Source organism: Miniopterus schreibersii (assembly GCF_964146895.1).
Source record: "Miniopterus schreibersii genome assembly, chromosome: 6".
NCBI lineage: Eukaryota > Metazoa > Chordata > Mammalia > Chiroptera > Miniopteridae > Miniopterus > Miniopterus schreibersii.
The window spans coordinates 55,158,336-55,175,214 of NC_138107.1; the positions used below are offsets into that span (position 1 = coordinate 55,158,336).

The 16,879-nt window shown below is 43.9% G+C and overlaps 1 protein-coding gene across 1 annotated transcript in view; it reads left to right on the forward strand.

Moving 5' to 3' along the window:
* The window catches only part of LOC308559135 (uncharacterized protein), a gene marked incomplete at both ends in the record, with an annotated part of 127,951 nt that overhangs the window by 32,016 nt on the left and 79,056 nt on the right, over positions 1-16,879 (forward strand). Inside the window, 4 exon segments of the mRNA XM_081141426.1 lie at positions 6,616-6,808; positions 8,581-8,708; positions 15,582-15,782; positions 16,758-16,879. Coding sequence (XP_080997552.1) covers positions 6,616-6,808; positions 8,581-8,708; positions 15,582-15,782; positions 16,758-16,879 — 644 coding nt within the window.

Here is a 16,879-nt window from a genome sequence, read left to right on the forward strand (position 1 = left end):
TTCTGGGTATATATCCAAAAGAATCGAAGGCAGGAGCTCAAAGAAATATTTGTACACGTATGTTTATAACAGCATTATTCACGATAACCAAAAGGTGGCAACATCCCAAGTGTCCACTAAAGGATGAACAAATATGATATATATACATACAATGGAGTATTATTCAACCTTAAAAAGAAAGGAAAATCTGACACATGCTACAACATGGACAAACCTTGAGAACATTATGCTAAGTGAAATAAGCCAGTCACAAGATGACAAATACTGTATGATTCCACTCATATGTGGTATCTAGAGTAGTCCGATTAATTGAGACAATAAGTAGAATGGTGGTTCCAGAGGTTGGGGGAAGGCAAATGGGGAGTTATTGTTTAATGGGTACAGAACTTCAATTTTGCAAGATGAAAAGAGTTCTGGAGACGGATAATGGAGATGGGTGAACAACAATGTGAATGTACTTAATGCCATTGAACTGTACACCTAAAAATGGCTCAGACAGTAAATATGTTATATGTATTTTATCGTTTTAAAATATACATTCTATGAAAAACTAGACCAATATTTCTTAACCTTTTTTTCATTATTGCTCCCCCTGAAAGGACTCTTTTTGAACATTTTTCCCCTGATATTCCTTCTCCAAAGAAATGTTAATACCAGAGATATGCCATATATCTGTGCGGTATGTATGTCTGTGCTTTACATACGAAAGGAGTAAGATTTTTTTGCCCCCCAAAAACACCTTCCACCCTCATTGAGAATGCATGTATTAGGATGTAATAACATGAAATGAGACTCTACCAGGACAAAACACACTATTTCTGACTGGAATATGTTAAAAATATAGGTAGGGATCATGAGATGATAGATTAAAAGAAATCTATGTGCAAAAAATATCAAAAACCACTCACTTATTCATCCATTCTTTTACATATTTTCTAAGCACCCATTATGTGTTAGGCCCTGTGCTCAACACTAAGGATACAAAAATAAACATGTTCCTTACCCTCATAGAACTTATAATTCAGTGGGTGAGACAAATATTAGTCACTAATCACACAAATAAAAGTAAAACAGTAACCTCAGTAAGTGCCTCAGAAGAGAAATAACTTGGTGCCACAGGGAGGCCAGGAAGAGTTCCCTGTGAAAGTGATGATGTGCTGAGGTTGGAAGATGGAAAGGCTTTAACTAGGCAAATGGGGAGGGAGACATTTCCATGGAGAAGGGGTAGCCTGTGCAAAGGACCTGTGGCCAAAGGGAGCATGGCACCCAAAAGAAATCAAAAGAAGACATGAGTGGCTCAGACACCGTGATCCACATAGAAAGTAAAACAAAATGAAACTAGCCCAAGGTTCCTCAACCTTGACACTATTGACTTTTGGGGCTTGATACTTTTTTGTCATGGGAGGCTGTGCTATATATTCTAGGATATTTAGCACCATTCCTGGCCTCTAACCCCTAGATACCAGTAGCACTTCTCCCCAAGTGTGACAACCAAAAATGTCTCCAGACATGGCAAAATGTCCTTTGGGGAACAAAATCACATTTGGCTGAGAACCACTGGAAAGAAAAAGGCAGAGGCCAGACTATGTAGGCCCTGCTAAGGTGTTTTGCTTTATTCTAGGAGCAATGGGATACCTTTTAGGGGCATTAAAGGGGAGGAGGAAGGACAATTAAAACTGCATTTCTCAAAGATCTTCTGCCAGAAGTGAGTAAAATGGAGGGGAGGGAAGCCAGAGGGAATGTGGCTAGAACAATTGGAGGCTAAGCCAGTTTAGAAGCTCCTAGGCTAACCCCAGGGAAGGATAATAACAGCTTGCACCAGGGTGGTGGGTGGTGGGATTGAGAGAAGTAGATGGGCTTGAGAGATAGGAATTTAAAATCAACAGAACTTGGCACTAAATTGGACATGTAGGGTGAGGCAGAAAGAGACATCAGGAATGATTCATGCTAGAGGAAGTGGCTGGGTGGTGGCGCTGCTTACAAAAATGGGGAAGCTGGAGATGGCCTAGGTTTGTGGGGGACTATCACACAATCTGATCTGTTAAATTTGAGGGCCCTTTGAGGTGCCCAGGAACAGATGCCAAATGGGTAATTGGATATGTGAGTCTGGAGGTCTGGATTGGAAATATAAGTTGGGAAGCAAATGGTCTAAAGAAAGTAATCTCAGCTGTGAAAGTGGAATGTCTCCTAAGGAAGAAATATAGGAGGTCCGAGGAAACAAGATGGCGGCGTAGGTAACAGCTGCGCCCGCCGCCTCCCACAACCACGTCAAAATTACAACTAAAACACAGAACCACCGTCACTCAGAGCCTCCTGAAATCTGGCTGAACAGAAGCCCTACAACCAGGGAGCTGAAGGAGCACCGAGACCGGGAGGAGGGGCGGAGACGCGGGCGGATCGGGGCTGAATCTCGGAGACACGGCCGCGGGCCCACACCCGGTGCCGCAGGTTAAACCCGGGAGGGAATCTTGGTGCGGAGGTGTCCCGGAGGAGCGAGAGGTCCCAGCCCCACATCAGGCCTCCAGGGCTGGGAAGAGAAGTCCCCACAACTCCGGGCTGTGAAACCAGCAGGGACTGTCACTGAGGGTCCTGGACACTGTGGGAACCCCAGGCTTTCCTCTTAAAGGGCCCGGCACGGACTCACCCACACGCGCTCCCTCTGAGCCCAGCGCCCGGCAGCAGCCTGAAAGGACCTGGGACACTCGGGGGGAACTAACCTGCCTGAAGTCGGGGCGAGAGCTGGAGGGGCGGCTTCCTCCCAGGCAGAAGGGCTGGCGGAGGCCATGGCTCCTTTGGCGAGTCCGCCCCGCACACAGCCGGCAGGCAGGCGCCATATTTGAATATCCAGCGCCTGACTCTCACCTTTGGCCCCGCCCCGTGATTCTGGAGGCCCCGCCCCTCCCCACCTGCAGCTCATCCAGGCCATTTCCAGGGGCTTTTCTGGGCAAGTGGCCCCTCTAGCCTTACGCTTAGGACTTTTCTAAAATCTCTCAAACAAGCAGCAGCGGGCCCCATACGGCTTGATAAGCAGCCCCAGGCCTGGCACTAGCGGCAGCTGCACTGGCTCATAGCTTGGCCTCTCCTGGATACCGCCAAGCCCAGCACAAGGAGCAGCCAACTACTGTTTGCTGAGTAGCTCATGCTGGGTGGCCCTGGGCAAGGCACTGGCACAGGCTGACTTTGCACCTCCCGGGAGGCCCCAGAGACAGTGCACCTGGTGGTCAGACTCAACCACGCTGGATTACAACCCTACCACATCCACGAGTGACACACTCAAGGGGCACACTTGGTGAACAACAAAGCTCCTCTGAAGTAAATCCTGCTCCATAGGAGTGTCTCCAGCACAGCAGCTCTCTGGCTGTAGCTGCAGCTGGTCCTCACAGCTAATTGGTCTGGGGGTCAATTCCTCCCAGTGACGCCAACAGCAACCAAGGCTCAACTACAACAGGACAGTGCACACAACCCACACAGGGGAGCATCTAGAAGGCGCAGCTCAGGTGACTGGGGAGGCTGAGCCACTGGACACTACAGGACACCAACTACACAAAGCCACTCTACAAATTCTAGGAGACATAGCAGCTCTACCTAATACATAGAAACAAACACCTGGAAACAGCCAAAATGTAGAGGCAAAGAAACATGTCACAAAGGAAAGAACAGAAGAAATCTCTAGAAGAGGAACTAAATGAAATAGATCTAAGCAAGCTAACAGATACAGTTCTGAATTTTGTTTATAAGGATGTTTAAGCATACTATTAGGAAAATAACTGAGAAAATCGATAACATAATAAAGAACCAATTTGAAATGAAGGCTACAGGAACAGAAATGAAGAATAATTTACAGGGAGTCAACAGTAGAGTAGAGGATGCTGAGAATCAAATCAGCAATTTGGAATATGAGGAAACAAAAAACACCCAACCAGAAGAGCAACAAGAAAAAAGAATCCAGAAATATGAAGATAGTATAAGGAGCCTCTGGGACAACTTCAAGAGGCCCAACGTTAGTATTATTGGGGTGCCAGAAGGAAAAGAGAGCAAGAAATTGAAAACCTATTTGAAAAAATAATTACAGAAAACTTCCCCTACCTGGGGAAAGAAATAGACTTACAAGTCCAGGAAGCACAGAGGGTCCCAAACAAGAGGAACCCAAAGAGGCCCACAGCAAGACACATCATCATTAAAATGCCAAAGGTTAAAGACAAAGAGAGAATCTTAAAAGCAGCAAGAGAAAAGCAGTTAGTTACCTACAAGGGAGCACCCATACCACTGTAAGCTGATTTCTCAACAGAAACTTTGCAGGCCAGAAGGGAGTGGCAAGAAATATTCAAAGTGAAGAAAAATATGGAACTACAACCAAGATTGCTCTTCCCAGCAAAGCTATCATTTAGAATTGAAGGTCAGATAAAGAGCTTCTCAGACAAGGAAAAGCTAAAAGAGTTCATTACCACCAGACCAGCACTACAGGAAATGTTGAAGGGTCTTCTTTAAGAAGAAGCTAATGAACAAAAGAATCTGATGAACTAAATAGATCCAGAGACATTGACGCATGCAACAGACGATCATATTTCAGAGGGAAGGGGGGGGTGGAGGGTGGGAAGAGATTAACCAAAGAAGTTATATGCATATAAGCCTAACCCACAGACACAGTCAATAATGGGGTGAAGGCCTGGGGAGGGGGTGAGAGCAAGGTGGAGGGGGTCAATTGTGGGGGAAAAAATGGGACACCTATAATACTTTCAACAATAAAGATAAATTTTAAAAAATAATAAAATGCATTACCCAAAAAAAAAACAAACAAAAAAGAAATATAGGAGGAAAAGATGAGGTCCTAGGATGAGGGCTTGAGTATGGCCACTATTTAATGACCTGGTAGAGAAAAATACACCTTGAGCATCAGAGAAGAGATGGTTGAAAAGTTGGCAAGATCGAGGAAAATGTGGAGTCCTGGGAGGCCAGGAAAGAGTCTGAGTCAAGAAGCAGGGAGCTCCAAATTGTGTCAGGTGCTCCTGAGAGTTTACATAAATTAAAAAGGAAACCTGCTGATGAAGAAAAGGTCATTATGGGTCATAATAAAAGTGGTCTGGGTGGCTTGATGGAGACAAGCACCAGTTGGGAATGGGTGAGGAGTAGGATGTGAGGGAATGGAGACAGTGAGTACAGGTAACATTTTAGGAGGTTGGACCGTGAGGAGGAGGAGAGACACAAAGTGGAACCTGGGGAAGGGTGTGAAGGTTTAAAATGAGAGGGAAATGAGCATGTTTCAGTGTCAATTGGGAAATATCTGGTTGAGGAGTTGGATATCCAAGGAGAAGGGATGCTTCAGAGGTGGGAGGGGGTGGGATCCAAAGCAAGGGGAGGGAATGGCCTTGGAGAAGGGGAGGGGAACCATTCATTACAGCACAAGAGGAAGGAGGGGGGGGTGAGTGCACCGGGTGTGTGTGTGTGCAAAGAGAAGTGGAGGGGCTTCAGCTGAGATTTAGGGATGCTGGGCATGGGGGAGAGGTATGAGGAGTCAGTTCATAGGCTTGGGAAAATGGGGGAGTTAGAAGTTATAAGAATTATCATCAGGATGATTCTCAGAAAGCAACAGGTCCTCAGTCACCTAAGAAAAAGAAATTATGATTAGAATACTCAAATTACTTACTGTATTAGTTTCCTAGGGCTACCGTAACTGCGCTACAAAGTGATGGCTCACAACTGGGAGAGAAATGTACTCTCTCACAGTTCTAAAGGCTTCATGTCTAAAGGTGTCAGCAGGGTCATGCTCTCTGGGAAGGCTCCAGGAGAAGACCCTTCCTTGCCTCTTCTAATTTCTGGGGGTTGCCAGCAATCCTTGGTGTCCCTTGGCATTCCATGGCTTGTAGATGCATCACTACAGCCTCAGCCTCCGTCCTATGTAGCTGTCTCCAAAGTTTCATCCTTTTATAAGAACACCAGGCATTGGATTATGGCGCACCCCAAGCCAGTATGATCTCATTCTAAATTGTGTGCATCTGCAAAGACTCTATTTCCAAATAAGGTAACATTCACAGCTTTCAGAGAGACATGCCTTTTCAGGGGACACTATTCAACCCCGTATATTACTAAGGCATGAGATTATATTAATGCACTTTCGAAGTATTTAGAAGATTAAAACAAAAATATCTTTAGCAGCTAACATTTACAGATCTCAGGTGTCTCCTATGCACAGTGTCACATACTCCCTATCACGACTGTTGTGGTGTCTACTGTCCCCATGTTACAGAGGAGGAAACAGAGGCTAAGGGTAGATGAGTGTCTTGGTCAAGGTGAGATCCTGGCAGAGTCAGGACCTGAACGCACACTTTGTAACTTCAGAGACCACCTTTAACACTCAGTTGGCTCTGTTGCCTGTCTTTTTCCAGGTAATCCTGAGTTAATGAGAAAAAACTTTATCAGCTGGTTATCTACCTCAGAAACTACCCTTTCCTGCCAACATTCTTTGCTAATATCTTCTTTTCTACATACAGCTCTTCATACATTCAGCAAGTCTACAGCTCTCTGCATGGGAGAAGCAGCCTACTGTTGGCCATTTGGGCAGGCAAGATACAGCTCTCCCATTTCTGGTAACTTCCAGATGTGGCTCTGTTTCCCCAGGTCCACAGTACCCAATTCATGGAGTTCTCAGAAGTGGAGAATCAGGATGACTACTATAGCACAGAAGCTGGCTGCATCCATACCCAGGACCAGCAAGGGGTGCATGTCATGTATGACGAAGCCTTGAATGATCTGAAGGAACTAGAGGCAGAACGGCTGCTTGTGGCCAGCCATTACATTGAGAAAGAAAAAGGTCAGAAGTCAGATTTTAAAAATCAACCAACCAACCAAACAAAAAACACTAAGGCTCAATTTAACACTTCTCATCTATAAATGCGTATCCAATAGTTCCTGAAAATTCAATAAGCACATAACCTCCCCAACACACACCCGCATTAGAAAATATATGGTTCTGTTTCCAGCCTAAGTGCCCCTTTAGTTGGAGACTGACTCCTCTCTCAGGGCTTGGTTATAATTCTTACTGTTGTTTAGACTTGCTGCCCAGTGACATTTCTGCATCACCTGCTGTGTGCAGGGGGTGTCATGCAGGGCCCTGAGGGAGGCAAAGTAAGCAAGTGAAATCAATGATTTTTTTTCTTTAAGTGACAAAAAATGTGCTTGACCTTGGGAAACTGCAGTTAGAAGCAGGGACGTCCCTGGATTCCTAATAGAAAACCACTAGATGCAAGAAGATCTGGCTAGGAAAATGCCAGACAAGCCGCAGAGGGAGAAATCATAACTCAGGGTATTCAAATAACCCATCATCTGTATTCGCTCTTCCTTCTGGCACTACTCAAATGTATCCAATTTTAGAAATAGGTGAGGTAAGAATATTTCTTTTGAAATAATATGACAGCATTAGCATTACATTTGAAAAGAACTTACAGTTTCTAGAAATATTGCAACACCTAAAGGGAAACTTAGCAAGGGTTCATGCCATTTTGTAATATATTAGATTATCATTCAGGACAATTCATTATTATATTGTTATAAAGCCCTGCTTGAAGACTGACAATTAACCTTTCAGATGCTAGACAGAATTAATTTAATATCGGCTTGAACTCTTTGTCCTGTCTTTGTCTCAGTCCATCTGGTATCTGACTCATGGGAAGCAGCTATGACATCCAACATTCCAGGGCATGCTTTTATCTTTACTGGTTATCTTACATACAAATGCATCATTTTTGTTGATAATAATTTATAATGCAATGCAACTATTTCCAAGTGCTAAGAATTTAATTTGATTGAAACACTTAGTAGTCATTTAGCAACGTGAGCATCTCTTAGCTGAGCTAGTAGGTATAGAGTCATTCATTGTGAAATGATTTTCCAACTGCTGTTAGAAAAATTCCTGATCAAAGTCTTTCTCTTGTGTTCAGTAGCCATCATATACTTGATAATTATTGAATTCAAACTCCAGCTCCTGAAATCTCTTACATTTTAATATTTCATTCTGAAATAGATCACTTAAAATTTTAAAGCAATAATAATGCTGATAGTGAAAACTACCATTAATATAGTGGAAAAATATTTTAGCTGAATAATGACAATGATTATATTTTTAATTTAGGTTAGTGATTAACATAATTGAAGAATAACTTAGAAACTTCTCTGAAAAGTTTTGAGTTGGCTAGCATCAACCGAAATAGCAGGTTGAACTGGGTTTGTTTTTAAACCTCCAAGGATTTTGTTTTAGAGAAGGAAACATGTATATTTTGCCTTTAAATTACAGGTTTGAGGACATTTTAGTAAAGATTTTATGTTAACTGAATTTGGTTATATTTCTAAAATTAGTCTTTACAACTAAAAACGTAAAGTAAAACAAAAACCCCTGTTGACTTAAGTCAACAAGTGTGAACTTAGGGCTTTGTCTTTGCTGATGGCTCTTTAATGATTTAGGAACCCAGTTGCAATTCAGTGTTTTCATTCCTGAGATGGAGCTGACAATCAGAGGGTGTGTTTCTAATAGGAACAGCTCCGTGGAGAGAGGCCTTGCTCTGGTCATTGTCATCATTTCTCTTCCAGGTCACAAAGAGAGCAGCAAATCAAATACTGGCCAGGACTGGGGATGGGCCCACGCAGGAGTGGACAGATTTGCTGTGCTGTGTGACATGTGGACTTGGGAGGCAGCTCTTCTAGAAAACAAGCGCCAGGTATTCTTGCCTAGAAAACAAAACTTCGGTTAAACATTCTTATAAAACTTAATACTTATAAAAAACTCAGTGGGTCTTTTAGGGCAGCTCCCTATTAAGTGAGAATAAAAGATGACTCCATTTGCATTTCTTATCCTGTCAGGACAGTCCTCGTCTACTAAACACAGACAAACCACGACCTTTTGTAGCCTTTAGAAGTGTATGCCACATGTGGGTGGTGAGAGCAGTTGGGCAAGGGGTGCTTGGTGCAACAAGTTACAGGGTAAATTTAAAACAATAAAACAGCGAGTTACTGTCATCATCCTGTCGTTAATGGTTCATATCCCTGTAATAAGTGAAAAACTGCTAAGGAGCATGGGTTATTATTGCCCTTCCGATAATCACTAGCTGTTGGGAGATAATTCATCAAACATTAAGTATTTACTCTGTACCAGGTACTGTTCCAGACATCAGGAACATATAGATATATAAGAGAATATCATTAAGGACTTTCTAACCGGTAAACATTGATCTGATCTCTAAGCGAAATACAACCCAGTGGCACATGCAAGAGCCATAGGGACCCAGTGCAGAGAGGGATTTGCCCTGAGGGGAGCTGCCAGAGTAAAGGGAATGTTCACAATCTCCCCAGAGGAATAGGTACTTCATTTTGTTACTAAAAGACGAGTGAGAGATTGTCTGTCAGAGAAGGAAAGATCCTTAGGCAGAGGAAGCAGCAGTAGCAATGTCGGGGAGGTAGGAAATGGGGGTGGGGGTGAGTCTGGGGAATGGTAAGAAGGCTGCTGTGGCTCGGATGCAAAACATCCCTCGTACTGGGAAACAAGGTGAACGTGTGTTTTGGGCACAGCCTCTGAAGGGCCTGCTGATCCATGCCACATTTAGAGTTTATCTTACAAGCGAGGAAAGCCATTGGTGAGTTTCAGTGGGAGAGACACAGGATCACAGCTTTGTTTTCATATCATAGCTGTGTGGGTGTCAGTGTAAAGGATGGACTGGAACAGAAAAGAAGTGCGGTTATTACAGCAGGTACCCGAAGAGTTAGGAGGGGACCCAACCAAGGATGTGACGATGGGCACAGGAAGGAGGGGCAGGCTTGAGAGCACTTTGCCAAAGCAGAAAGGGCAGGATTTGGAGACTGGATGTTCTGGTGAGAGAAAAAGGGTGGAATTAAAATGACTTCCTTGGGGTCAGGGAGGCTATTAACTGAAACAGAAAGCAGCAGGAGGGGCACTTTAGGTGGGGAAATAACACCAGGTCTAGGACACGAAGCCTGCGAGGAGAGTTCTAAGGCCCAGATGTGAATGTTTCGTGGGTGCTGTAGTTTTGAAACTCAGGAGCGGGTATGAGCTGAGGTAGGAAGGTAGAAGCTGAACCACAGCGATGAGTCAAAATAACTAGAAAAAGCCAGAGGTGTCTGGAATGGGTCCCTGGGTAACACTTATCTTCAAGGGTAAGGTCCTGGAACAGAATCCACGAGAGGAACAAGTCATAGCCAAAGAGACTGGAGAAAAAAGAAGGGATAGTGTTATAAAAGCCAATGGGAAAAAATGTCTTTTAATTAGGAGAAGGTAGTTACTAGTGTAGGGTGCAGTAGGGTCCGGAAAGATGACTCCTAAAAGCCAGGCAGTGGGGTCAGCCCTCAGGTCATGGCCAGCTTTGCGGGGCTCCCCGAAGAGTTACGAGAGTGGCAGCCCTGTTCCAGTGCACTGTGCTGGGGTCAGAAGGTGGGCAATTGGAAACATTTCCTTTGAATTGTGTTTCTAGTAATAGATGGATTTAGCATTTCATCTACTCGCTGGTGTATTACTCGCGGAAATGTAGGTCACCAGTTTTTAAAAACAACCAGCTGGGTTTAAAGGGTGCAAGCCCTGGGCTTTGAAAGAGGTTCCTCTTTTTGAAGATAACTGGCCTCCGCAGAGTTTGCATCTGCGACCTTGATCTGCCATTTAGAAACATAAGGTCAACTGAGCAAATGAGAGATTTAGACCCATCGTGTAGTAGCTGGAAAGGCTGCATTGATTGTAAATAAGACAGAATCCTCAAGCTTGACAAGTGTATTCATACAGACATGAGTTTTAAAGAGCCTTCCTTCTCTGTACTCTCCCCTCCTTCCTTCTTAGTGCTTCTGGGCCTCCTACAGGCCCCAGGTGGACCCAGTGACCGAGAAGAATAGAAGGGCAGAGTGGACTGAAAACCAAACCAGTGTCTTCACACTTCAGCCTAAGGTTCATTCTGTGCTGAGCTACCAGGGCTGTTCACTAGCTTCTTCTATGGCGCATGAAACTATTTTAACTTAAAACAATCATTGCAAATATCGCCTTGCTTTCTGCCCTGAGAATAAGTTCCCCACAGAAATTGAACTGTCTATGCCCAAACTGTAAAATGTAGCCTCCTAAATCGAAAATTCTGTCAAAAAACAGAATTTTTAATGGATAAACCAGACTTCTATCTGGAGTGCAGTTGATTTCCCCTAGCAATGGTTCTGCTGCCAAGTTGCCTCAGCTGTTTTTGATTGTTAAATTATTGGAGTGTTCAGAATTGCTCAAACACATTGGGTTGTCTTAAATCCTTAAAGTAACCATATTATGTATAAATGCTCATAAAATTAGAGCCTGTATGAATTTAGGTAGATTAAGGGACTCAGAGAAGCCAGGTATCAGCTATGCCAGCTCCAAAGTGATTCTTGTACCAATTTCTAATTCTATCTACAGCCACCAGAGGACACATTTTCTGTTAAATTCGTGTTTGGAACACTAAAAAAAAAAAAAAATTCTGCTGGTGAGTTGCACCCAGCATTCACTTTCTGTTTTGCGCTTTCATTTGACCTGAAATATTATCTTTAAAAGTTTTTTAAATCCCAGAAATAAAAAAAGTTTGATATAAAAATAAAAACAAAGTAAGTTTTGAGATTATTCATTTTGGCTATTTTTCTATTTTCTCCAATATTCTATGCCTACCATCAGGTGTACCACATATTATTTTGCCTGAGAGTTGGCCCTTGACACACACAAGTGACATTTGACAGGCTAAGAAGACTTCTTAGACAAATAGCAGCCCAGAGTTTAAATGGAAATGGGCCAGTTAGCAATCAAATAATAAAGAGGACCTGTGAGGTGGGAAGATCATGGCCCTACGCCTGTGGGGAAAGAATTCATGATAAAATTATGCAAGCGTCCATCTGAGAGCTTCTCAAGACTGAAGCCAAAGCTTGGAAAGGCCTTACCAATTTCAAAAGAGAGCCACGTGTTCCTTCATGTTCTCAACAGCTAAGGTTGCTAGGTAAAATATGACATTATTTGGGACATATTTATACTTAAAAAGTATTCCTTGTTTGTCAGAAATGAAAATTTAACTAGATGATCTGTATCTTTATTTGCTAAATCTTTCAGTCCTAACCAACAAGAAAAGTGAGTGTGGCAACTTAGTAAAAGGGGAAAGATTTATATGATCTGAAAAGAAACCAGAGTATGAGTGTGGCAATTTAGCACCAGCTTCTGCAACCTGGTATCACCAGATTAGAATCACCAGCAAGAAGGAGGGAGGCAAAAGGTGGGGAGATTGGGGGACATCTGTATTATAGTCAACAATAAAATAAAATAAAAAGAACCCTCCCTTTGAACTTCTGCCAAATAACCAGACAATAGGGCTCTTTGTACAAAAACAGGTCAAGGCAATACAAATGCAACGAACTAGCTCCTGGGATTGCACTGGCCCAGCAAAATTGTTCAAGTTAGTCCAGAATGATTTAAGGAAGTAATTGTTTCTTTCCTAATCTCCTTGTAGGCTATACTAAGTGACACCCTTCTTACACCACTCACTCCTTAGTTTCTGCTTTGTCTTCTGCTACTTAAAAAATCAAATGTTACTCCAGAGTAGAACTCAGTGGACAGGAGATAATTTAGATCACCCTGCAAGGCAAGGGGATCTCTGCCTTCCTTCATTTCACCCTCTGAGATGTGGGGGTGTCTAACCTGTGGAGCGTTCTGTCCTGAGCTTTTAGCCTCCTTTGGTTGACTCAAAGTCCCTTAAACCAACAGTTTCCCAAAGGAGATCCTGCAAAACCAATGCTAAATAAAGTGCCCCAGGCTTTCCCTCCTTGAGCCTTAGCATTGAAACCCTCAGGGACTGGACGTCTATTTTTTTTTTTTTTTTTAAGTCACCCGAGGATATTTTTTCCATTGCTTTTCAGAGAGAGTGGAAGGGGGAGAGAGAGAGAGAGAGAAACATCAATGTGAGAGAGACACATCGATTGGTTGCCTCCCACATGGGCCCCAACCAGGGGCCAAGCCTGCAACGGAGGTATGTGCCCTTGCCTGGAATCGAACCTGGGACCCTTCAGTCTGCAGGCTGATGCTCTAACCACTGAGCCAAACTGGCTAGGGCTGGACATCTATTAATCAGGCATTGATTCCTACTCTGTTATTAATTCTCAAGTGTTCACTTCCCTTGGAAGCCACGGTTGGCAAAATGGAGACACTCCTGGCTTCTCCTGCGTGTGGTTCCTTCAACCCGCTTTGCCTTCTGTGCTGTTGCCTCCTGTATTCAAGTAGTGCCTACACCTTCTCTGTTCCTTCCAGTCTTCACTCTTAGATACGGATGCCACAAATGAGAGGGGCCCTTTATCTCCTTTTAGGAAATTTCTTAGTTTTTAAAGAAGACGGCTGACTTTCTGGCTCAAACCACTAGGAAAACCAACACCCATGGAAACAAAACATACTCTTTCTCTAATGCATCTCAAATTGGGCTAGGCTGTTGAGTTCTAGAAGCTGCAGACTCAACAATTCACTCCTTGCTGTCCATTAAGTGCCTACACTGGGCAAGCCTTTTTGTTTCTGGCAGTATGGCTATGACAGGAGCTGAGGTCTCTAACAGGGCAACCTCCGTGAGAGGAGCCAGTCAAAGAAGACTGTTTCGGAAGGGACAGCTTGAGCTAAAACTCAGAGGCAGAATACGTTGATTACTTTTGCAGAGGAAAGGAATTCATTTTATTGTAAGGCCAGTCAGAGCCGATTTATCCATCAGGCCATATACTCTGGGTGTTTAGGATCTAATTGCTTTTCAGGGACCATTGAAAACGTTTGAGATCTGAGAAAAAACACCCACAAAACATGCCCTACTCCAAAATAAGAAAAGAAAATACAAAATAGATGTCAATAAATGCTTAGTTACATGTCTGTAAAATGTAAACACTTGGTTAACTGAGCACTGATAAACTTCTCATTACATCTTCAAACAATTGATGGCTCAGATTTTCTCACTTCATAAGAATCCCCAGGTACATACTGCCCAGAAATCATAGCCAGTCATGAATTAAATGTGTGGCTCATAGCCAAATAATTTGAAAAGCAAAATAATACATATCACTTAACATCTTTACAGAAAAGATTTTGATTTTTTTATGAGAGTTCATTTTAATATATTTGATATAATAAGGGACAGGGTCTCCAAAAGTAAGAGTGTCTAAGGCCAATGAAGGTTTAAAACAACTCTAAAATATGCCCGGCCGGGCGTGGCTCAGCAGTTGAGCATTGACCTAGGATCCAGGCGATCGGGGTTCGATTCCCGGTCAGGGCACATGCCCGGGTTGCTGGCTCCATCAATGACTCTCTCATCATTGATATTTCTATCTCTCTCTCTCCCTCTCCTTTCCTTCCTCTGAAATCAATAAAGATATATTAAAAATATAAATAAATAAAAATAAAACAACTCTAAAATAGTAATTACACTGTTCTGACCTGAACTACTTACTTACCTTGCCTTTAGGTTCCTGTTGGGAATTCCAGCCCACTGATCTCTGAAGAGCTTTTTCTGATTAGCACCATGACTAATTACACACAAATAGAATTTATACACAGAACAGAAATTCCTTAAGCTCACAGACAAATGTAACAACAAAATCAAGAGCATCTCTTTCTGAATTCCCACAGTAAGAACCCTCTTCAACCACTAGTGTGTGGAAGATTTATTTTTTAGAGAAGGCCTGTGAACTCCACCAGGAAAGGAGCTCCCTGGATGCCTGAGAGTGGTGTACCCCAGGCCCTTCCTGGTGGAGTGCAGTCCCGGATAAATGCCTCTGCATTTGGGGGGACTTTCACCCTCAGCCTTCCATTCTAGCCCCCCCCCCCATCATTTCTACATAGGCGAGATTTGGGCAGCCTATTAAAGAGAAGGAGTCAGAGCCCAGCTGGTGTGGCTCAGTTGGTTGAGTGTTTTCCCATGTACCAGGAGGTCGCAGGTTCAATTCCAGGACAGGGCACATGCCAGGGTTTCGGGCTTTGGTCTCAGTTCCTGGTAGGTGGTGTGCAGGAGGCAGCCAATCGATGCTTCTCTCATCAGTGTTTCTATCTCTCCCTCTCCCTTCCTCTCTGTGGAATCAATAAAAGAATATATTTAAAAAGAGAGAGGGGGGCGTCAGAAATGGGACTGAGGATACAGAACAGGGGAGGCGGCCACCCGCCTACATTTGGTGAGGAGTGAAAGGGGGCGGGCAATGGGTCTGTGAAGAGGGGTGAGGTAGATAAATACATTTGATGAAGTGGCGTTGAATGCACTGTGATTGGAGCTTTAATCATTAGGTGTGATATTACTCATTATAGAGCCCCCCTTTTTTCTGGGGAGAGCAGGGAAGAGGGGACCGAGGCAGAATGAGTGTTCTTCCCCTTGCCCCCGGGGGCCTGTGTCTGTGGGTTGCTCATCGCTCTGGTTGCATGGGTGCCGCGGCCGCCTGCACCAGGCCTGCGCCAGAGGCTCGGCGCGTCTCTCCTGCCGGTGCCCAGGGTCTTCCCAAGGCACAGAGTGGGTGGTGCCTCGCCTCTCTTTGCTGGGCCCTAGGGCTGCCTCCGCTGTTCCCTGACCATCAAACCTTCTTTGCAGCTTCTTGACTGTTACTTTGAAGCCTACCCGCACGCGCTGGACCCTGAGGAGAGGTTTGCCTTAGCGCAAGTGATCACCGACATCGTGCACAGTTGCCCAAGGTTTGACCTCAGTTGCCCTTACTTCATTAAGGCCCACCGGGACGAGTGCGCCTGCCTGGGGCTGCACCTGCAGCTAGCGAGGGGCATCCTCAACCAGCACGTGAGTACGGCCGGCCTGAAAAATATTACATGTGTCCCCTGGCTGGTGTGGCTCAGCTGGCCGGAGCACCATCCCATGCACCAAAGGGTCGCGGGTTTGATTCCCAGGCAGAGCATATACACAGATTGCTGTTCCAGCCCCGGTCAGGGTGCGTGTGGGAGGCAACCGATCAATGTTTCCCTCTCACACGGATGTATTTCTCTCTCTCTCCCTTCCTCTTTCTCTAAAATCAATTAAAAAATAAAAATATTACATGTGAGAAGAAGATGGAAAACATGGCCAGAAATGAAGATTCTGTTTTCCTTTCATTGCAGGTCCAGAATCTGGGTTTTCTAGGGCAGCATGTACAGGGTTTATTTGTAAGCTCATTTGCACTGTTGAATTCCAAGCATAGCTACAGCCTTAAAGGGAGGTTTCCAACCCTAATTACGTTTAAAGGCCCACAAAGAATGGAAAACCTGTTTTCATTAGATGATAGAGTTTATTGGTAATAAAAGAAGGACTGAACACACCCCTGTACAAGGCACTGATGTATACAATTGTGTTCATTCTTATTTTTAATGCTGTGACTATTTTTAGGACACTAAAGGGAACAAACACAGTGTATGTCCTGGGGGGGGGGGGGAGGGACTAGTGGCAGGAAGTAGACAGGAGATAAAGATTGCTCCAGTACATTTACCTTAGGCTTAGTGAGAACTTTTCCCTTGTAGTCAATTATTTGACAAAAAGTTTTCTTGTGCTTCTAAAATTGTCAGAAGTTGATTCCCTTTGCTTTTTTCTTGGCTGGCCCTTGACTCAGAAACGAGAGACCAGCGTGCTCCTGTATGAGTGGATCCTCAACTTATGTCTGGGTGAAAACTGGTCAAATAATGAAGAGATGCAAAGGGCTGATGTTTTCTCATGCCAAGGCTCAGAACTCACATCCATAGGAAAGTGTAATTTTTCTAGTTTTTAACTTCTATGCTACATTTCTAGATAGAGCGGCAGCGGGAGTATGTCCAGAGGCTTTGGCAAGAAGGCCGTCCAGATAATCGCAATAACTTTGGACTTCCCCTTAACATAATTTGCAAACAACTTATTTCCAACAACAATAGCTG